Below are 22,933 nucleotides of genomic sequence, written 5' to 3'. Positions count from 1 at the left end.
TGCGGTTTATACGCTGGAGCGGGCAATATATATGGACGAAGTTCAGAAATTTGCCAACGTGGAAGTGCGAGCCCGCCCAGCCCCGGTGGCAGAACAGCACTGAGCTGCAGCGTCTGCCCAGCCCCGGCGAAAAGTTGCCGACACCCAGAAGTGCAGCTTATAATCATGTGCGGGTTATACTCCTGAAATTACTGTAATTTACATTCTAAAACCAAGCATGAAAGCTCATCCTAAGTGCATCCAACACATCAGCTACAATCCAAATCAAGCTGATAAAAATACTGCTGGAATATCTGATAAAGCTGCAATATAATGTGAGAATATGCCATTGCAATGTAACATAAAAAAGCATGACAAGACTCCATCCATCCTGTGCAACCCAAGGCCCACATGAAGGTGAGGTTTTGCCACTCAAAGTTGCATGCCTCAGTGTCTAATCTGCTGTTGTCAAGAAACAAATACTCCCCCCAATCTAACAAGTCATCAAAAACCCTCAAACAAACAACAACAACTAACCAGACCAAGCAAATATGGCCACAAATTATAACACAGGAAGTTTCATTCAGGCAACAAGATGAGGAAGTACTTCTTTACATTGAGAGGGGCAGAGCACTATTAGAGGCTGCCCAGGGAAGTCATTGAGTCCCCCTCTGGGGACATTCAAACCCCACCTGGACACGTACCTGTGTCACCTGCTCCAGGTGATCTTGCCTTGGCAGGGGGTTAGACTGGATGATCTCCAGAGGTCCCCCCAACCCCAACAATTCTGTGAAAAAAATGAAACCAAACAAATGCCCCAAATCTACTCAGACATTGGAGGCACACACAAATATGACTATTGGTTAGGAATTGCATCCCCAACTGGATATTTGTTCTAATCAAATTTAGCAGGACAGCTCTGGACTTCTGGATTCTGCCCTAACATGAATAAAATTAGTAATATTTACGATTGCCGACCCAACAACATAAGCCAATAAAAACTTAACATATTTTCTAATTTTTAAGTTAAATGTATACAAACATATGAAGTGCTTCACAGAAACCCCCTACCAAAAAGCACTGATAGCCATCACTTGCAATTATAAAAAAGAGGTCAAGGAAGTACTTATTACTAGTGATTTTCTTGAAAAGGTTATCGCTTCAGTTTAACTTTGTTCTCAGTATTTAAATGACTATTTAAATTTATTTAAAACTGATCAGATTTTAATCGCTGAACTGTCAAGAAAAAAAATAACTTAATGCAAACGAACATTTCAAGAATTCATACGAAAAATGAAGATCTAACACATTAACTAGCTGGTCCACACTCTTTGCAATAGAGATTAATGCTTGTCAACTTTGATCATGTACACAGAATCAATTTTTATACAAACATATCCAATTAATGTATGATCGAAAAGCAAACAACCCACAAAAGGCAACCAAGTAATCTGCATGTATTTCTAGCTTGCTTATAGATAGAAATAGTACATGCATTTTACAGATAAACTCCAAAAAAAAAAAAAAAACAAAACCACAACTTGGCTTATGAACACTTGTCTCCTTGGTTACCTCCACATGACAAACATGGACATATTTTTACATCATCATAGCTATTCTATAGGCAAGGAAATACACTCCAGATCTTACCTAAAGGCCACAGACCAATGTAAATTCAGATTAAGACAACTGTAATGGATACAAGGTGGACAAAATGTATCCTTCCCAAGCTCCATTAATAACATGATCTGGTTTGTCTTGCTTGTTTTGAAGAAGTCTCGTTCCTTCTACCTTGAAAGACTATGAGTCTTATTGGATCAGAAAACCAAGGCCAGTAAAACTTGTCATGCAGCTTGAAACCTGCTCCTAACACAGACACCTCTAAGCTACTGACAGCCTGTTTCCTCATTACCAATTTAATTATTTACTTCCATTAACACACTCATTTTTCCAATTTATCACCCACAAAACTATGAAGATAACATTAAAATAATAAATTAATGCCCTGAAAGTTTACAGTGTGAAAAGGTTACTATTGAAACTGGTAAGTTATTTTTAATGCAACAAATGAAATAATACTCCACAACTACAGTGTCAGATTCCACAATAAATAAGAATATATTTTATATTCGCTACCCAATCTGAAAAGTGTAAAGCAGACGCAGTGATTTATTTTAAATGTTAGTTGAGGGACAGGTGATCAGATTAGTGGCTTAAGAGACTACCTTTGGGGAAATGGTGAGGAAACACACTAAACATGATCACTTTTTGTCTGTTTTTGAACAAATACCAGGGTACAATAAAGAAAATTTTATTTTAAAACATGCATAGCTTTCTCAAGTTAAAACAGTTAATTTTTTCCACATACACAATGACAGTCAACTTTACAAATATATACTGTCATTAACAGTAGCGTTAAATCATTATTCCATCTTAATAAGAACACTAAATATTCAAAGGTTCAAGACAAATGGAACTTTTGCTACTTTTCATTATATTTACCACAAAATAGTTAGATATAAGGACAATTTATAGTAAATGTAGTAGAGCAACCCATCCCAGACATATCAGACTATTTTTTACAGCCTACAGATTAATAAATGTTGCAAATGAAGCAGCTTTTAGAACTAATTCTGTACCACGCAGTTCAAGAAATTCTCTCTTCTAGTTACTACTGAATTCAAACAAAAATGGTTTTAACAAAGAATGTATGCACTTTATCCCTGCTGGTGGTTACTATTTGTATTTTCTTTTCTTTCATCCATACTATGTCTTAAGTAGGTCATCATGGAAGCCAAACAGAAGGATATAATCCTGTGAAATTTCCACAAGATTAAATATGGATTTCTTTGCTACCATAGGAGCAAATCTGTCTGGTAGCATTCACATTCATCTTATAAATACATTTTAATACTGTATGACTAAACAGCTGCCAGTAGAAAGAAATGGTTGAATTAATGGGTGTTATTAGGTAACTTGAATGTTTCTTCCTTTGTATTGCCCCAATAGAGTACTGAAGGGCAGTGTGAACTGGTGCTTTCCTGCTGAACTCATAGGGCCTTTAGTTAGGGGAGAAATGTTAAAAGTTTGCTTATTCAGTCCATCTGGTAGTTTACTTTCTGCAAACTGAAGCTTAACATGATATTTAAAAGGTATAATTTATGTTTCCAAGACGGCTCCAGGCACTGCCTTGTTTGGAGTTGCTTACCAAGCAACTATGTTTCTCCAAACAAACTAATGTGCAGAAGCGAAAAGGGCAGTAAAGGTAATTACTGGAAGGAAATCTCTCCCTAGGCCAGAAAAGAATAACTAAACTTGTGTGTGTTAAATCACATGGGGAAGTGAACACTGAAATAATTAATTGAGTTTAAGTGATAGCAAGACCTATCCACAATCTTCTTGAACGAAATTAAGGCAGGGATAATATGAAGTGGGATTGTGTAGGCAACAAGAAGGCAATATCCCCAAACTGCATTCACAGTTCTTTGTATAAACGTTCACATTTTCCCTTACACACACACACTCCCCACAGCAGAGAAAACCTTCAGAAACCCAGTAACTAAATGAGTGTGCTGAAACCTAAAGCAGTTAAACTGCATTCTGCAATCCTGGATTCAACACAGTTTACTTATTGCTCATTAATCTCTCCACAGATGTTATCTTTATAACAGTTAAAAAAAAGCTTAAAATATGACCAAGATTTTCAATGTTTAAAATGCTTCTTGTGCTTCATTCACCACCTTGTCTAAATGCACGCAACACATGACAACAAGAGTGCTGAGTTTCCAGCCTAGTCCTTCCCCAAAAAGCCTTGGGCTACTGTGTGAAAGCTTACAGAAAGCTATTTGCGCTGAAAAGCTGGTAAAGAAAAGCTGTAACTCAATCTCCGCCTTACAAATTTCACACCTGGAGAAAAGAGGCGTTTCGATACACCAGCAGTGCACTGCTGCTGCTGACAAGAAGGCAGCACAATAGGGCCTGTTTGTGTTTTTAACTGCACATGCAGTGATTATCTGCTGAAGCTTCTTGGGTGATCTGCATATATTCTCTTAAATTATACTATGTGTTAATTTCTTTTAAAATACAAAGCAAATGTGGAGCAAGATCCTGTATTTTTAATATCCTATGCACTTCAGGGAGACCTAAACCAAGACCGACTACTTCATAGTGAAAGGTTAAGAAGTAATCCCATTTAAGGTTATATGTTTGAGGTCCCAAAAGAGTTAAGCAACATCTCCAACACTGACAGATCCTAAGGCTTTCCCAATACTTTTGCAGATATGGATAGTTAAGATATCTGCTGTCTCAAAAGAAGCATCTGCTAGCACTGCTCCCGCTGCAAGAACCTGTCTCCTCTACCAAACCTTAAAATTTTGTAAGTCACTCTCAGCTCTTTTAGCAAAGCCCTCAGATTAAGTCACTAAGCCAGATATCTATAAATTCCTGCAGATTCCCACTGATGTACAGCAGAGCTAAACAGAATTCACCACTATCATACATAAAGCTTCTGCTTCAACACAAACATGAGCAGGGCTCAAATCCCAAGGCAGGGTGCTACTATTCAACAGTTTTTCTTTCTTTAAATTAGAGGCAAAAGACTTGCAAGACTGAAAGTGGTCATACGGAAACTAACTCTACACTTTGCCTGTTGGTTCACACTGAGAGTTGTAAGTTCTCTTAAGAAACCACTTTTCAATTGACAGTTCAAGGAAGGCACCAACAATTAAAACTTACTTAGCACATGGGATAGCAGCAGACACCACATAATTCTTGTTCTTTTTCTCAGTAACAGCACAATGCACAATGATGTATCATTTTTGAAAGAAGCAGATTTTTCTGAAATATGTACATATATCATAAACACTGTAGAAACCTCAGCTTCTCCAGTACCTCTGGAGTGATGGGTATTGGAGGCCAGAGATGAAACAGAAGCTGCCTATTCCCATTGAAGATGCCAAAGGACAAACTGGTAGGAAAGTCAATTTGCACAGTAAAGTGTCCAACAATATAAATCTTGACCTTTTTATAATAAAATAAATCAGACTGAGCACCAAATTCAGAGGCAAGTTCAATGAAAAATGGCATGAGGAACACTTTTTTAAAATGTTCACATTATTATTCTGCTATTCTCTGTTCTTGATGGCACTGAACAAACCCAGGAGGTGATGCACTTTGCCTAAAGGACATTGGGAATATATCTGGTGAGACAAATACCAAGGGTATTTGAATATTTATCTGATGTTTGTTACAGAATTTCTCCCAATCATGCTATCAGGGGAAAAAAAATATTTTGTGTAAGTGAATATACAATCAGTGCAAGCAGTCCTATTCTTAAGCAGGATTTCAGATATATTATTGTTTCCATGTTTTTTGAATACATAGACTTGCTTTACTGGTGTAGTTGCTTAGGAGAGTTGAAGAGTTTTAAGGAGGAAAAACCGGTCTTGCTGCAATACTGTAAAGTATTCTGCAGAAGAAGTAAACAACTTCCAGTTATTATCCCAAAAACAAATTAAATCCCTGCTTAATCCTCTTGCACATTGAGATACTGTACATTTTTGGTCTGAAAACTAGAGACCTGCCTTTGCAGTAAGCAAGTTAAAGAAAAACAACATGCAAACAAGCTAGCTGAAATTTTTGAAAAAAATGTCAAGCAAGAGTAAGTAAATTTTAAATAAATTATATTGAAGAGATAGAATGACTCCAGTCAATATTTAGCAATACTAACACAGAGACAACAGATTTACCCTTGCAAAAGACATGGATTTTTTATTTTTTACACCCAGCAAGACTCACACTAGGTTCGGTAAAATATTAACAGTTTGGTCAATATTAGCCCATCCATGTCCACTGTTTTTTTTTAACCCAAATGTTAAAACCAACAGCAGCAAAACATTACCAAAAGGCAGAAGCCTGTGCAGGCCCAAATCATCAGTAACTACATTCTCAGAGCAGGACTCTTTGTAAAGATCATTTCCTTTTCTCTCCCCAGCTAATTCCAGGAAGGGCCACCAAGACCGCAAGAGGACACCCAGCATGGTGAGCATTTCATGTCTCAAGAGAACAGGTACTTGAGTGAAACCGTAAATAAAGGAGATGAACAAGAAATATGTAGGTTGCTGCTGACAATGGCTTTGCAAAATTACCTTAAAGAACAGGTAAGTCTGGCAACTACCTTCTGGAAAAACAGTGCAGGGCTCCCTTCAGTGGGTTAAAGGACTCCAATTTGCAGGAGGAGCTCACAGAACTGCTAAGAGCACTACTACAGGCATATCCCCCAGTCTCAGAAAGGTTTCCTCTAGTCAAAAAAAAAAAAAACCAACCATGGTACCTGAAAAAAATGACCACCTCTTCAGATTCTACATGCACAAGTGGAGTGAAGGTCAGATCCACCAGGTCTGCCACATGAAAAGCACCATGCATGTGTTTCCAGACATAACGACCTACTGCACCAGAGAGAGAAGCCTGCACTCCAAAGTCACAGGTTTCACAGTCTTTTCACTTATCTAGATGAACAAATTGCATCTGCTACTAATCTGGATCAGAATTTAGAAAACAGTGAAGAAACTTCTCAAGTAAGAGTTATTTTTAAAATAAAATGAGACAAAGTTTTAAAAAGGACAGTCAGTTTATCCCATATATCAAATTCTACTAACAAAGAAAGGACTGATGCTATACACCACCGACTCCTTCTGCCAGTCAAGGAGCAGCAAACTTCCCCAATCATCCTTTCCTGACTTGCATCCTCTCCTCCTTCAGCAAAAGGAGCAAATTGTCCTGCTTTCCTGTCACAACCCTAAAGCCCTGAGTGCAGGAAAACAAATTTTCACTTTGAAAGCTAACACGCTGCCATGTCCTGTTTTGGTTGGCAAGGAACAGCAGGTGCCATTTTGTGCTGTGAAAGGGAAAGCAGTGGACACAGGAGAAACAACCCCCAGGTACATCCCAGCAGGACCAATACCTGCATTCATGTCTTCTGCATCTACTGAACACCAAATACCAACCACCATAGCGCCGAAATGATTGAGAAAAAACACTGTATAGTATCACATACAAAAGAATGAAACACAACCACAGCGAACTGTACTGCATAGTCTCTGCAATACATTTCATTACTGCAATGTCAAAACAGTATTGTTCTACATCCAGGGTTCTTGTGCCCCCACAAAACAGTGTCAGGCAAAGCGTAACAGCTTTGGTAAAAGCATTTTGATTGCTCACAGTAAACCTTATGGTTAGTTTACCAAACAACCATTAAGTCTGAAGCCCCCAGCCCCCTGCCCTTACAGCCCTATACATGGCTTTCAAAGATGGGAGTGAAATAGTCCATATGTTTTCATTGTCAGAGACATGTCTATTGAAAGCACAGCCATGCTGCTCTCCCCACTGGGGCACTGGGTCAGGCTGTTAATCTGTATGCAGATGTCAAGAAGGTAATGGCAAAACTCCCAGATTAAAACACATTTTTGGAGAGCAACCTTATAAAATATACAACTATATCTGCAACATTATTAAGCTAAATTAAACGTACCTCTGAAATTGCACATTCATTTATGATTCACTACTAATCATGTAACCATTTAAAAGTCCAGACATATTTGCTTAAAAGTTTTAGGGCAAAAAAAGTCCTTGCAAGACCTAGCATTTCACCACAATTGGTTGAAAAGAGATAAGGAGGGGGCACATCACTTTAAAAGGAAAAAAAAAAAAAAGCCTTCATATTTCAGAAAGAAAGTGTTCAAATGAGAGCTGCAAAGATGGCTGTTTACTCTCCAAGAACCTGACTTCTGACGATGCTCTCCACAGACCTCTCAACAACTTCACCTGACTTTGGATTTTTATTCATTTTGGTGGTTTTTTCCCCAAGTAAATAATCAGCACTTGCTCTCTTGGAATCTGCCCCATAGACAGAACCTTCTGTGCAACTTCAATTCCATCTTCCAGACCATAATGATTTGAGGTTCCTCGTTTTTTAAGGCAAAGCATGCAGGAATTAGTTACTACATTTGAAAAAAGTGATGGTGTTCCTAGTTTTTGCAACATATTTCCTAGTTGTAAGGAAAATTTTACCTTTCATAATTTTAATTTTAGATCAAAAACAAAACAAAAAATTTTCAGACTCCAATTACTTCAAGTATATATTTACTCTGCAAAATCTTGAGACTAACCACTGTCTCAATTACCTAAAGGTGACCAAGTTACAAATACACATAATTAAAAATCTCTGCTTATCAATACTAGATTTGAACATCAACAAAAAACCTCAATACTGATGCACACCAAACATCAAATTTCAGCAAAAAATCTTAAATGTTTAACAGTCATTTGACATTATACCAACAAACATACAAACACATTTAAAACTGCTATGACTTGAGAAACTTTTTTGAATTGTGAAGATATCATTCTTATCTTCCACACACTCATTACTTCATATGTATCCTTAATGAACTGCACTCATCAGATATGTATGCAAAAAACACACAAAGAAAACCTAAGGAATTAATGTTTGTTTCTGCCATGCTATGGAGACCATTCTTCCATTAAGACATCAAACCAAACAAAATATATTTAATAGCATACCTTTACGTAGGTTTAAAAAAAAAAAAAGTTCAAAACTCAGCCAAAGTTTTACTAACTCCAAAACATACTGTATGACTAAACTGGTCACCAAAGAAAAATATTACTTCCTTTTAACTCAGTAAATACCAAATATAAAATAAACACAGGAAGAAAAAGAAGCTGATAAAAATTCCTGAAGTGATATTCTTATTTCCCAAAATCAAAACATCCATCACAGACATCAGACCCACAGTCCACCAGTGAATACATATCAACATCACCTGTTCAAAAATAGCTACAGTAGTTTCACGAATACAAGTCGCATCATTTTGACTAAAATTTTGCTTCCAAACCGGAAATGCGGCTAATACTCAGGAGCGGCTAATATGTGAATAATTTTCTGACATTTCCACCCCCAGAAGTGGAAACCAAGGTGCCGAGTCAAGCAACTTGCCAGTAAAAGCCGGCATTTCGCGATTGTTACAAATTGTTACTCTGTTGCACCGCAGGTGGAGTCTGGCTCCCTGCAGGCAGCACAGGGGGCGGGGAGAGAGGAGGGAGAGCTCTCTCCTTCCCTCCTCTGCCACAGCCCGGGGGGGAGAGACGGGGGGGGGGGGGGGGGGGGGGGCGCCCCGTGCTGCCTTCCCCGCGGCCTGGGGGGTAAGTGGGGGGCTCCTGCCCCCGCCTGCCGCGGCAGGAGCAGGCAGGCTCCATCCCCACCCACTGCCGCTGCGGCAGGAGCGGGGAAGCTCCATCCCCGCCTGCCGCTACTGCAGCAGGAGCAGGCAGGCTCCGCCCCCGCCCGCCGCAGCGGGTGAGGGGGGGCTCCGTGCCTGCCTGCCACCGCAGGGCAGCGCCGGGCCAGGGTGACTGAGCCCAGTGGCAGCAGCGGCCGGCCCCGAGCGGTCCCGCCGAGCAGCAGCGCCGAGCTGGGCCACCTGGCCCCGTCAGCAGCCCCAAGTGGGCCGAGCCTGCACAGCCTTAGCTGAGCCAGTAAACCCTGCCCTGCCGCGGTTCTGTTACTATTTGGCAACTTTGTTGCACGCGGGTCCTCGCTGTGAACGACAGAACGGCTTATTTATGGACAAAGAACGAAATGTTTGTCAACATCCAGAGATGCGGCTTATAGTCCGTGCAGCTTTTCATGAAATTACTATATATGTATTATCTAAAACATGTTCTCTATTGGCTGACATTGTGCATAATACTATCAATTGGCTATTACCCATTCAAATTCAATAGCAGTTTTCAGACACGAACTTTAAACTGTCATTTTTGAGATCACTACAGTGACTACAGATCTCCGTGGTTTTGTAAGAGATGTATAATATCATTGGGCCTTCAAATTTGTGGTGAAGATGAAATACAGAATTCCCTTACTCTTTCAGGAACAAGAGTATGTTTCTGGGAAGTGGAAAGATCTGACCTTGTCACAATCAAGAGTAAAAAATGGGTTCTGCTAAGTATGTATTTTCACGAGTATGAGCCGCACCCTTTTGCCTAAAATTTTGGTCCAAACCTGGAAGTGCGGCTTATAATCTGGAGTGGCCAATATATGAACAAAGTTTGGGAAATTTGCCAACCCAGAAGCACGAGCTGCGGGCCGAGCCGAGTTCGCAAATTGAGCACCTGCCAGTAAAACCCGTGATTGCATGATTGTTACAAATTGGTTACTCTGTTGCACGGAGGGGGTGGGGAGCAGGCTCCCGCCAACACCGCGGGGCACCACCGGACCAGGTGAACCCAGCAGCAGCAGTGCAGACCGCCCTGCCGAGCGGCCCCGCCAAGCAGCGGCGCCAAGCTGGGCCATCTGGCCCCATCGGCAGCCCCGAGCGAGGTTGAGCCTGCACGGCCCCGAGCCAGTAAACCCCGTGATCGCATGATTCTGTTACTAATTCGTTACTTTATTGCGCACGGATCCTCACTGTGAATGAAAGTGCAGCTTATAATTCGGTGCGGCTTATATATGGACAAAGAACAAAAAATTGCTCATACCCGGAAGTGCAGCTTATACTCGTGAAATTACTGTACATATGATTTGAAAATTCTGGAAACTTTCAACTCCAGTGAAACTCACTGACAGGAACATGAACTTAAAAAAAAAGGCAAAAAAGGTCAACTGTTTTGCAGGTACATCACAGGACATTTTTTCATTATTTAATTATACTTTCCAGGTACCCTTATATCTGTTGCCACATGTTTCAAATTTGAACATACCAGCTTTATTTGAAACAAAATAAATGTAGGCCTGATTCTGAAAGAAAAGCTCTCAGATATATTTATAGTGAGAACAGTATTTATATAGTAACCCCAAGATCTCCTCCTCTCTGTGTGAGTTCCTGTGACAACCATCACTGCATGCAATTCAGCATCAATGGAACCAGCTGCTCACCTATCAACAAAGGAAATATCAATAGCTACCTCCACAGTGGTGCAGGACAAGTGGTGTGAGTGCACTGAGAATCAACACCACATGACCAGAAATCAATTTTCAGGCCAAAGTTTGAGAACATCTTATCAGAAACTCCAACAGTAACTGAAAGGTAGATATGAAAAACTACAGAAGAGTATTTCTCTGGAGCAAAATCCTAGGTCACTGTTGAAGCAGATGGTGAATCTACAAGGTGGAGAGAATGGCCACAGACCTCTAATCCATGACATATTATTGATCTCTGTAAGCAAAGGTCATGTAACATTTAAAACTCTGTTGCTTCAATTTACAAGTTTATTCAAGAAGGGAATGGCTGCTTCTGCTCTTACGTACCGTCTCCTACCTTTGTCTCCTATTTCTAGGATCATACAAATCTCCCTAATTCTTCCTCGAGCTATTTGTGACTTTCTGCTTCTTCCATAAAGTGACCCAAAAAGCCAGTTTGGCAGCACAGAGCTGCTGCCTGAAACACATTCACCCCTTAACAGAGGGGCCATGAAGTTTCATGCAGCCTTGCTAAAACAAACCCGTTCCAGCCATTTCACTCCCTTGCTTTTTTGTAAAACAAGGAGCGGGCAAACCTGGGCTGTTGGCAAATCCCCCAGAACATAAACGGAACATCAGCTCCTTCCCATTCCCAAGGGGAGACTCATCTTTACAAAGAAGCTTTTAGGAGACTCACAAGAGTAGCTGAGAAGAGTATCTCTGACATTCAGAGATATTCCCAGAGCCCCACAGCTACCATGCTCTCTAAAATGTGATAGGGGTGCTCAGCCCTTTGGGAATCTAGGCCAGTAATTTTCTCTGGGTAAATAAGAGTTTGTGTTCTGCAAAAATTGCTGGCTTAGACGTAAAACACAAAACAAAGATCCTTGCAGAGGAGGTTTTTTTTAGTTTTGTTTTGGTTTTTAGTCCTTATATTACAGCTTCCATATTTTTCCCCTCTCAACTAGATAGTTACCAGCAAATTCCTCTCAAGAACTGAAACTGCAATTATTTACTAGCATAAACTTGCTTACACTAAAGTCCAACTTTATTCCATGTTGCAGACTTATCTTAGTATTTATTCCCCAAAATCACACTTACAAGCCTCTGCTAGTAAGCGTCAAACAAGAAATTACATACTGTTGATACAAATGAGCTCAGTGTACAAAACAAATGCCAAATACCTCAGAATTAGATGTTATGGCAGAAGATTGGGGATTTTGGGGGGAGGGATAAAAGGTAAAGAGGAAAACACAAAATTTGATAGCAACTCTGAAACACTAACAGGTTCACTTTAGGTACACTACCTAAAAGCATCTACTTTTTTTACAAGACTGACGACGATTGGCCTGCTTAAAATGAAGGTAAAGACTACAACCCTTAGGTGATACATGCTGGAAAGACTGTTGCTGGAACCACTGAGTGGTCAGCAACCTGAAATACTCCTCCTGTCTGTAGGATTTCACAGGCCTGTACAAATATGACAACAGTTCTGCTGACTTACAGGAATATTCAAATTGAAATGACATGACTGTGTCTTTCGAGAAGAAGTATGGAATTACTACTTGCCATCACATCACCAATATGTAGCACAGGCAAGCAAAAAACTAAATGGTTTACCTCTAACACCTTCAAACCTCTAATTAGATAAGGCTTTTCTATCTCAGGAGAGATAGCATTATGTAATATTTTCCAAACTCCAGGTGACATCTGGACATTGTCACTTTTAACCATAACAACTCTACCAGACATCATTAATAAAACTCAACCAGGTCCTTACTATACTTAGATATCTGACCATAGCAGTATGCTAAATATCTCTATTTTTATACCAGGTATATCAGAAGAAGACATCTCACACCTTCCTACTATATTTTATCACCATTCTACAAAAAATCAACAGTGATAGCTAAAAAGACAAAAAAAAAAGTGTAAGTTCCGCTCAGTCCAAACAGAACCACATCATTTTGCCATTTATACATAAACAGAGCAAGGCATCTCACTCAATTGTGAGAGCATGTAGGTACTTTTAGATAGCATGTATACCAAAATACAGATTGTCAACTCTCAGTGATTGCTGAAGCAATCTGTAGTAAAAAACAAGTGGAAAAAGGATCTCAACTGCCACATCTCGACCTCACCAAACCAGTGCATAACAGCACACAGAAATACAGCACTATTAGGTTAAATGAGCAATAAAACATAAAAGATCAAGATGACAAGTCCATCCTGAAGGTCTATCCCCTACTCTATGGCCACCAGAGTGCAAGCTGCCCCCCACCCCCCCCCCCCCCCTTTCACAACTCAAAGAAAGTAAACTTAAAGTAAGGGACCCTACCCTAAAAATACACACAAGAAGCACTAGAATGAAAACTACCCGCATTGTTTTCTTATTTCAGGTGCCTAAAATATAATAGCAGGCACTGAGAAGGGACTATATTCATCATGGTTATCAGGCAAGTCCTAAGTCAAGCTAGGCCCACACACCTCTCCAAAAGTAATTATCTAGAATTATTTGCTTTTAATCTCCTGCACAAGACTCATACAAATATTAAACCCTCCAAACTGGAATTTGAGTTGTCAAACTGACATCCACAAGAAGCACAGGAACATGTATGCCTTACCGCAATTTCCACTCACTGGCATGAAGTTTCCTAGAACATGGCACATGAAATACCACAGCAAAAATCAGGAGCATACATCATTAAAAAAACCCAAACCAAGACGATTTTCATATTTTAGCACATGCACCACTTGCACAGACAACAGTTATTTTGCAACCAAGCAAACTGAATCTTCATAAACAGAAAAACTGGCAGATGGTAATTAAGAGTTACATAAACACCTACCTAAATTATACAGAACGAACAGTTGCCTACAGTAAAAGTATCAAGCAATTATCCTTCGTCATGTCATCCAAACTCCCTCTGAGCTCCTCCCCATCCATCCCATCCCCTCAGAAGTTCCGATCGAGTGCTGTCACCTGTCTTTTCTGAGCACTTGTACATCTCCCAGTAAGCTCTTCACTGAGATGTCTGCAGCTGGGACAGTTTTATTCAAATATCACCTCTCAAAGTTCACCAGTGACTCCAAAGTAGTGAGTGACCATATCCTCTATCTTTTCAAGCTGCACAGTCTGATAGAATTATCCTAAAGAGACTTCACCATACTTGGGTAATCATATAAACCCCCACTATAACACCAGCCCCTCTTTCTCTGCTTTTAAACCACCACAGTAAGCAAGAAACGAGCAGGGGATCAGCCAAGAGCTGAATATACCGAAATAAGGAATGTGAAAGGTATTCCATAAATATGCCTTTAAGGCTCTATAGAAAACCTAGCCTGACCATTCATGGTAGCACCTGGGAAGCTAGGCTAAATGATTAGGCTTAATACAAAGAAATTAAGACTTCAGGAAAACAGAAACAGTAAAAATGAAATACCAGCTTCCTTCCATAATTTTCAACTGCCTTGGAAATCATTCACTGCCAACATTAATTGTAAGCAACTCTTCTTCTGTTGCTCTCTCATGGCCAAAGCAAAAATCTAGGCATAGATTTAGTATCACAGAACGTCACCTGTAACACTCTTCCAGCTATCTCTATGCTACAGGCTCTCTGCTGCCATGGTTATAATCAAAAACTAGCCCTGTAGTAATGCCAAGGGACTTTCCTGACATCATTAAGGTGCCTGACAGAGCACAGGAAAGTTGTCTTTACATAGCTAAGGTGCTTTGCCACGAGACAAAGATGTCATGTAGGGGTGTAATTTTATTTTCATGTCTTCTTTCACACTAACCAGCTCAGCATCTCTGGCAAAACTATACATTGTCCAGTTCAAGCAGGTCAGAAGTGAGTTTTTTATTGTCTCCAAAACTGTCTTCTACATACCATAAACTTCTAGAGGGTTCCCTACACAAAAGACTAGTTAATCCCAGAAGTACCAAGAAGTCATCAATTTTTTTTTTCCTTCTGTAAGTAAGGAAGCAGGAACTATACACAAACAGGGATCAAGGGTATCCTCCACTGCCACAGCATCACATGGATTCTTCTCAAGTTCAAGAAAGTTTCTTCTCAAGTTTAAAGAGCATAAAATCAAACCCTACAAAAACTCATTCCAAAATACCCCGAAGTGTGTGCAGGTCTCCTCTCACTTTTGCCAGAAGTGTCACGTTGGCTGTGTGACATTTACCTGTACAGTAAGGAGAAACTTATAAACTGAAACTCTTTGGTAGTTTTATCTCTAATGGGTGCTGGCTATGGCAACTTGTGCCCATTAGACAACTCATGTCATGTTGCAGACACTCAGTCCATTTTAAAAGACAGCCAGACAATATAGAAGACATAAAATCTTATGCTTAAATTCAGCTTTTACCAGAGAGGCTTTGAGGACTTTATTAATGTGGGTAACTTCCCTGTTTTATCAGCAGAGGAAAAAGACTGTTTAACACTAAGTCCAAGGGCTCACGATGGCAGCACCTAACTCTCTAACCCAAACACTCAGAAACCACCATTTCTGCCCACAGGAAAAACACCACAAAGTGAGGTCCCACTTAGCACCTTATGAGCACAAAAATAGAAACAAAATATTTAAGCACAGGTGAAAACTGAGACCTGCAACTTCTACCATCCATCAAATACTAGACAAGAAAAAAAGCCCAGTAATCCTTCTCCACCCAGCCTGAACAACTAAAAGAACCAATCCAAATACATAGGAGAAATTGGAAATGCCTCAGTAAACTAAATATCCAGAAACTAAGAATACACTTTGCATATTAAGTGTAGGCAAAAAAAAAAGTAAAAAGTGCAATTTTCAAAGGCATACACCACTGTTGTATTCTAACAAAACAGCAATTCTGAAACTATGCACCATCATTAGTTGTAGCGTGCTGTATTATATGTTGTAAACACGGCAAAGCTTCAGTAATACCAGACTTGACCACTGGCCCATACTAGACCTTGCTCCACCCTGTGAAATCTGCGCTGAGAAGTGGGGCAAGACTGACAGGTTTTATTGTGAAACTTAACAGGTTTGTGGATTAGCAAAGCTAACGTATTGAAAGCTGCAAATCCCTCCTCGGTCATGTCTCTGCAGAACAGCGCTCATTCCTCAATTAAAATTTTATTATTAAAATTACCAAAACTCCACACAAGATCTACAAGTTTCTGCCTGCTTTACAACATTATCATAGAATATGGGATTAACATGTTTTAAGACTTTATGTTTAGCTTCATTCCCGAGCAAAACCCGATGAACCTTCGGTGTTTGGTTATGCTGTTTTTTTCAAGGTTCCCCTGTGCTTTACTATAGTAAAGATTTTGTAAAAGCCAAGACACCGTATTTAGTCAGACTTAGATGCTCATCGGACTGAAAATGCCTTAACCTTTGTGAGGAAACTGGCTAGCCTAGCAATTGGTTTCTGGAGAAGAACTAGGAGAAAGGCAATTCAGGGCGAGGACACCACGCTGAAGCACACACATGTGAGGGCAGCAGCTCCCCCCCTGACTCAGGGCGGCACCGGGATCGACTTGGGCCCCACCGAACCCCCCGAGACCACCCCTTTCGCTGCCACAGGATCCGAGCAGCTTCCTCCCAGTCTGTTAAAACCGCCAGGGCCGATCCCTTCGGGCTCACGTCCCCCAGGTGCCGCCTCAGGCCCTGCCAAGCTCACCTGCCCCAGCGGCGCCGGGCCCTGCGTGGGGCCCGGAGGCCGCACGGCGAGCTCGGCCGGGGGAGCGCGGCCCCCCGGAGTCGGCCGCGTTAGATCCGCAGCCACAACAACAACCACGTACACACAATTGTCGGCGGCACCCACCGCGGCTACCTGCCCGCCCGTCCCCAGCCCGGCCTACGCCCCGACTCACAGGGCGTGCGTGAAGGCGCTGAGTCCCGGAGGCACGGCCGCAAGCCCCCGCCCGGAGCAGTCCACGCCGCGGTCGCCGTCGCAGCTGCAAGGAGCCGGGCAGGGCGGGGTGGACGCTCCGCCGCTGTGTCCGACCCAGCTCCCCAGGCCCCAGGCGACGAGGCCAAGCAGAGCGAGACACCGCATCGCCGACCTCACCGACTGCCCAGCCCCCCGGCCCGGCTAGGCTCGGCCTGCGGCTCTCCGCTGGCGCTCTCCCGTACCGAGCCTGGCCGGCTGCCGAGAAAACGTGTAAAAACCCACCAAAAATAACAACGACCAAAAAAAAAATCAAAAAAAGAGGCTCCTCCGTACGGCGCGGCTCTGGGGCTGCCTTAGCAGGAAGTCAGCCCTCCGCCGCCCGCCTGCCCCGTGCACAGCCCGCAGTGCTGCTCGCCACCGCTCATCTCAGCCCCGCAGGCAGAGCAAGGGGGAGGCCGCGGCGGTGCCGGGCCGTCCGCCCCAGTCCCTCGGCAGCCGCGGCTCCACTCGGAGCACCCGCCCCTCCCAGCCCTCGGTGCTGCAAGCACTCCGTGCCCAGACCAGAGGTGCGCATGCTAATGAGACAGCCGCACCCGCGCTGCTATTGGTGCAGAGACGGCGAGGGGCGGGGAATATCTAAAAACCAGCTCGACCGCAACCAATGGGCGCATGGGGCGGGGTCGGGGCGGGACAGCCCCTTCTTCCCCCGCTGCCGCCGCTCCCCCGGGGCCGCTCCCAGGACGGCGCCTGGACCTCCCGGACCCCCAGGCCCCTGGTGTTGGTGCGCACAGAAACGGGACCGACTGAGCCGAGCAGTCGCGGGACAGGGGCCAGGCTGGCCTGTGAGTGAGGGCAGCGCCGTATGGTGAGCTCAGGACACCATTTCCAGCTCCAGCATTGCGCGGCAGGAGCGGGCGAGCGCCTGGGCCCGCATCCCCTCGCAGCCGGCAGGCACCGGGCCCGATAGGGCCCCAACAGTGCAGCGGGAGGAGATAATGGCAACCCCGTTCCGAGTCCGTCACTAGAGGATTCCAGCTGGCACGGCACATCCATTCCCTGCGAATGAGCGCACGATGCCATGCCGTCCTTCTGCCTCAGGGACACAAAAGCGTTTCACACTCCTGTTAAAGCAGCAGTGACTGCAGCACAATCTCTTCTCGAAACCGGTTTGCTTTGAAAGAAGCTGTTTCCTTCCCACACAAAACACTACTGTGGTACCTGGCTTTTATTCAACATACACATTGCAACCAAACCTGTGCCAGTCTGGGTCCTTTTCTCCTAACTACCTTAAAAAAAAGAGTACTAAACGAAACTGAAACCCTGTCTATCCTTGTTGTTAGTGCCCTCCATCATCTGATTTTTTTAATGCTTTCCTTTGGATGCTTCTAACCTACAGCCACCGCCAGGAATAAGTCTGCTGCATTAGCTTAGCTCACTCATGTACCATGCTCCATTGCAGTCACCACATCTCACTGGGGATGTCACAGCAGTACTGGGGTAACCAGATGAGACTTCCCACTGTTGGCCCACTCTGGTCCAGACCCCACAAGAGGCTCTGAGCCAACAGACCTGGCTGAAGAAAGCACAGCAAAGTCACCAGATCTTGTCCTAATGCACACCCATACCACCTATTTTACATGTTTCATTTGGGTGCTCTGAGCTTGCCTGGGAAGTTGCTGGCCCAGCTACACTGCCAGCACAGCTTGAGTCACACCCAAGCAGGTGTCTGTGCAGCCCAACCTAAACCCCACAAACCTACACAGCCCACTACAGACCTACATACCATTCTGTCCATTCTGTAGATAAATCATGGAAAAGCACAGAAAGTGGTCAGTGCCTGTCAACCTGCCTCTGCTGCAGCAGGGAAATGGGATGAACCACACCACTGTGTATACACAGAGCTCCACCAAACTTCCCTAAAGCCAGGAGCAGGGATAACTGAACCCTTAATCCCAAGAAAAAGCAATTGTGCAAGGGTGTCACATGGCTTGGTGGCAGTTACTTCAAGTTCCTGCAATTGCACACAAAAAATGCTGAATACCAGCAAATACATGGTAAGGCAAACAGGTCAGGGATGGATCAGGCCTGCTTCCAGCAGACACACAGTGAAGAGAGAGTGTTCATAGCAACCCTGGCCTGGCACTGGTGCTCTGATCATGTGCTGGTCAGCTGGGAGTTGAGGAGCTCATACCTTACACTTCACCTTCCAACGACTGCCTGTAACAACTATGACATCCCAGAGGACACCCCATGCAAGGCTGAGGTCTATGCTAATTCTTGAGCTGACTGAAGTGGGGCAAAAAAAGCAAAAGTCTTTGCTTAAAATATGGTCACTTGGTGAAAATTAAAAATCAGGCATGTAAATAGTGGAGACCTGAAGATTTTAAATCATCTCTGCCCAAGAAAGTAGAATGCACAGTGAGGACCCTAGCAATACAGATCCTCCAGCCACCACCACCTCCATCTCCTACACTTCTCATCATTTTTCAACTTTTAACTCCTTTCTAAAAGTGTTAGCATTATTTTATCTTGTTGCAAAAAAAATTATTTTCTTGCACTTAGGAATCCTGTTCCTGATGCACTGATTTTATATGAACATCATCACTTATAAGTGAAAAAGTAAGGCCATTTAAATAACAGGCTGTGTGCTTGTCCTGTACCTTGTGAGAAATACGAAATTCTCAAAGTTGAATCTACCAATGTATGCTAAAACTTTGCTGTAAAAGTACAGACACATAAGGTAATATTTTGTCCTGCCTGGCTGATCTTGGCAGAGAAATGCTGTTGTCAAAGCCATGTTGTTGTAAGAAATGTCAGGGTCAAAGACACCATGCATTCATGTCACTTTTCATGCCTGTTCTCAGGGATAGTAGTGGAGAAGCAGCAACCAGAATAGAAGGGGAAAAAAATTAAAGGAGTTCTCTCAACTTACTTCAACAAAACAGATCCAAACCAACCCCCATAAGAAAAAATGACCTTTTCCTTCTACTACTGGCAAAGAAAAATAACAAAGCAGTTGCACTCACTCTGCAAATAGTTTCAGTTCACTAACCAAAGATAATGGGAGCAGAAATGGCCCTCAGTGCCTGCTTGGATTTTGGAAGACAAATAGCAGCTTGGAGGTTAGCAGTGATACTCTATAATGCCACAAGAAGTTCTCTGAACAAAAGGACCCTAGTAAGAGCTTTTTTTTTTTTTTTCTGCATGCTTTGAAACACTGGAATAGTCTAGCTTTTCCTCTCAATCCTTCCCTGATTTCAATCTTTCTCTTTTACCAGCATCATTTCAGATGTATTTTCCTTAGTGCAGCTGTCTGAAGTCTCCAAATTTGAAACTCCTGTCCTAGGAACAATCCACTTCCCCTTTTTATCCAGTCATCAATACAGATTTGCTGCTTCCAGTTAGTCCGTAACTTGTCCTAGCAAATTAATACTTTCCTTAGTTTTTCTCCCTTGCTAGTACTGATGGATCCCTGCTCTCCCTTCTCCATCAGCAACTCCCATTTCTCGCACTTTCTGCTTAGGCAGACACCTGCTAGCAGTCATTTATTGATTTTATTTTCCTTTAAAAATAAAACCCTAACATTTTCTGTGAAGCTGGTTTATTTATGTAACAAAGATCTACATGCTAAGATGTTTTTAAGCCAAAAAAATAGCCGTATTTTACTAAATGACCTATTTAACTAAAAATTATACTGGATTTTGAAATTGCCATAATTTAAAAATCTAGTCTGAAGCAACCCTTAATATCACAAATTCCAAGAAGCATCCCCCAAAATACAACATAAGGCAGCAATTAGCTAATTTAATTTTTAAAAAAAACCCAAAAAACAAAAAAAAAACCTGTAAAGGAGAAAAAAATCCTGAGGTGTGTTTTAAACCAGGTGAAGAAGATGAGGGTCAAACTATCAAGTCATTTTAAAAAATAGATAAAACTAGCTCATTTTGGTTGAGCTGTGGAGAAACTATTCTCTGTTCTTCTTCAGGGAAAATTATAAGCACCATAAAGTGATTTATTACTGCATAACATCTTCAGGACTTCATGCCTGATGTATAGGCACATGGTTTTGAAACTTTTGTCAGACATTTGATGAAAAGGCCTTAGGAAAGCTTGAGATATAGGGGGAAAATACAGAAGTATGAATATTGGATTTTTTTCTTCTATTGCCACATTGTCCAGCAATGTACCCACTTCTGACAAAATTTCACATCAGAGATATGAATTCATTTGGATTTAATGGGAGTTTGATGTGGAATTTGATGCAGATTAAGACCTGAAGCATGGCCACAAAAATAAATACAAAGTGAAGGTAGACTGGAGCATGAGAATTCCTTGATGCTAGAGTGTGCCATGAGAGGATGGTAGGTGGAGTGTAAAGATCATAGTCATGATAAAAACTTTGTTTTCTTTTACTAATTTATTAGACTTTACAGGAAAAAAATGGGATTTGCATGGAGATTTTCATTTATGAATTGGGGTAAGTCAGTGTTTTAGTCCTGCAAGTTGAGGTGTTTCATCCATGGTTTCCATCACCACTGGTTTCATGCATCCAAATTATCCTACATAAGAAATGCTAGTGTGACAGGATGTGCCCCAAGGGTTGTTCCCCTCCCTAAGGATTGCCCAGACTCAGTTTAGTATGCATATGTAAACAAAGAAATGTATGCCGTTTAGAACAGCTTTAAATTTTATCTCTGTCTAGTGATAAAAATAAGCTTTATACTCCAATAGGCTAGAAATTGACCTGAAGGATTCATCCAAAGCTTACTGTGAAGAAGCATCATGTGCAAAAGCTGCTGCTGCTGTTATTTAGCCCCATACTGCTGGGAAATTAAATTAACACTTGGATTTTAGTTACATGGTGTGGTGGGTTTGGCTGGTTGGGGTTACACTATGACACAAGGAAATTAAAGTTATGCTGGAGAACATGACAAAGAGCTGCTGTGTGTGAAAAAAGAGCAGTCTGGAATATCTGCATTCACAAACAAGTTCTCTTTAAAATGGAAGTATACTTCTTCCCACAAAAAAGGCTGAAACTTTTACTCAGTTGAAGTAGGACTGAAAGTCACTTCAGGAAACAAGTGACAGAAGAAAGGCTCAGCCAAGTTCAAAGCTTTGTTAAGAAAATTAAGGTAAAGATTCAAATCATAGTGTAGCAGAAATACAGAAATTATTTAAAACTTCTGAAAAATTATTGTGGTAGGGTCAAAAGTTTCCCCAGAAAACTTGTTTCCCCATATCTACTTTATGCCTTTGTAAAACAAGAAAAACTATTGAGGACAAGCAAGACCACTAAGATCCATTGGGAGTGAAGGTAAAAATATACAAGTTAAATATTAAATAGAAACCTGAGAGAAAATTAATTTTAAAATTGATTATGATTAAGTATTACCTTTATGTGTAAACAATGCTTTACTTCCAATGGTACAGTGTCTCTACCACTGTTGCTGTGTATGCATTTTCTATATGATCCAGAGCATAACTTATTTTACAGTTTGGCCTGGTGATTATATCCTTGCTCGATTATTCCCAAAGATTCTTCTGAAAAGCAATGAGCTGAGCTGGAAGTAGAAATGAGATGCTGTACTATAGCTAAAAGAGAATGACTGCAGGCAGTTTATTCCAACACCTTCTGTAAATTGGATAAAGCAAAGTCAAAAGAGAGGACAGCTCACAAAAGTGTGTGTGGAGGGTTATTATTTGTATTATTTTGTTCTTTTTTTGTTTGTTTTTTTGTTTGAGTTTTTCAGCCTAGATGTGCCAGGTTTTCTGCTATCTAGAATTAACTCTGGAGTTAATTAACTCCAGTACTATCTGTTCTCCTTTATAACAGAGGGACACCATAATAGCATAATAACAAATTAATTTTATCTTGTCGCTCTAACCCAGTCATCAGCTGAAATTAGTTAGCCATACAGGAATTAAAAAGCAATTTAGGACAAAATTAAATTCAGGGTTTAGTCCAATATTCATGTCAGTCTGCATTCTATCTAGAAAGTTTTTGTAATAAAAGAACAGGCTTTAATTAATATTTTGCAACTTTTAGAGGCATTCCACTGTAAGTAGACAGTACAAAACATTTCTGTCTTACT

General features: G+C 41.7%; 1 protein-coding gene across 1 annotated transcript in view; it reads right to left on the bottom strand.

Moving 5' to 3' along the window:
- LGR4 (leucine rich repeat containing G protein-coupled receptor 4) overlaps positions 1-17,378 on the bottom strand; it is a 79,732-nt gene extending 62,354 nt beyond the window's left edge. Inside the window, exon 1 of the mRNA XM_033063625.2 lies at positions 16,822-17,378. Within this exon, the coding sequence (XP_032919516.1) occupies positions 16,822-17,006 (185 nt within the window). The 5' untranslated portion in view covers positions 17,007-17,378. The remainder of the gene's footprint in view (positions 1-16,821) is intronic.
- Between the last annotated feature and the right edge of the window lie 5,555 nt (positions 17,379-22,933).

Source organism: Catharus ustulatus, chromosome 6, assembly GCF_009819885.2.
Source record: "Catharus ustulatus isolate bCatUst1 chromosome 6, bCatUst1.pri.v2, whole genome shotgun sequence".
Classification (NCBI taxonomy): Eukaryota; Metazoa; Chordata; class Aves; order Passeriformes; family Turdidae; genus Catharus; species Catharus ustulatus.
Note: the sequence above shows the minus strand (reverse complement) of the source record. Positions and strands in the feature narration are given on the sequence as shown.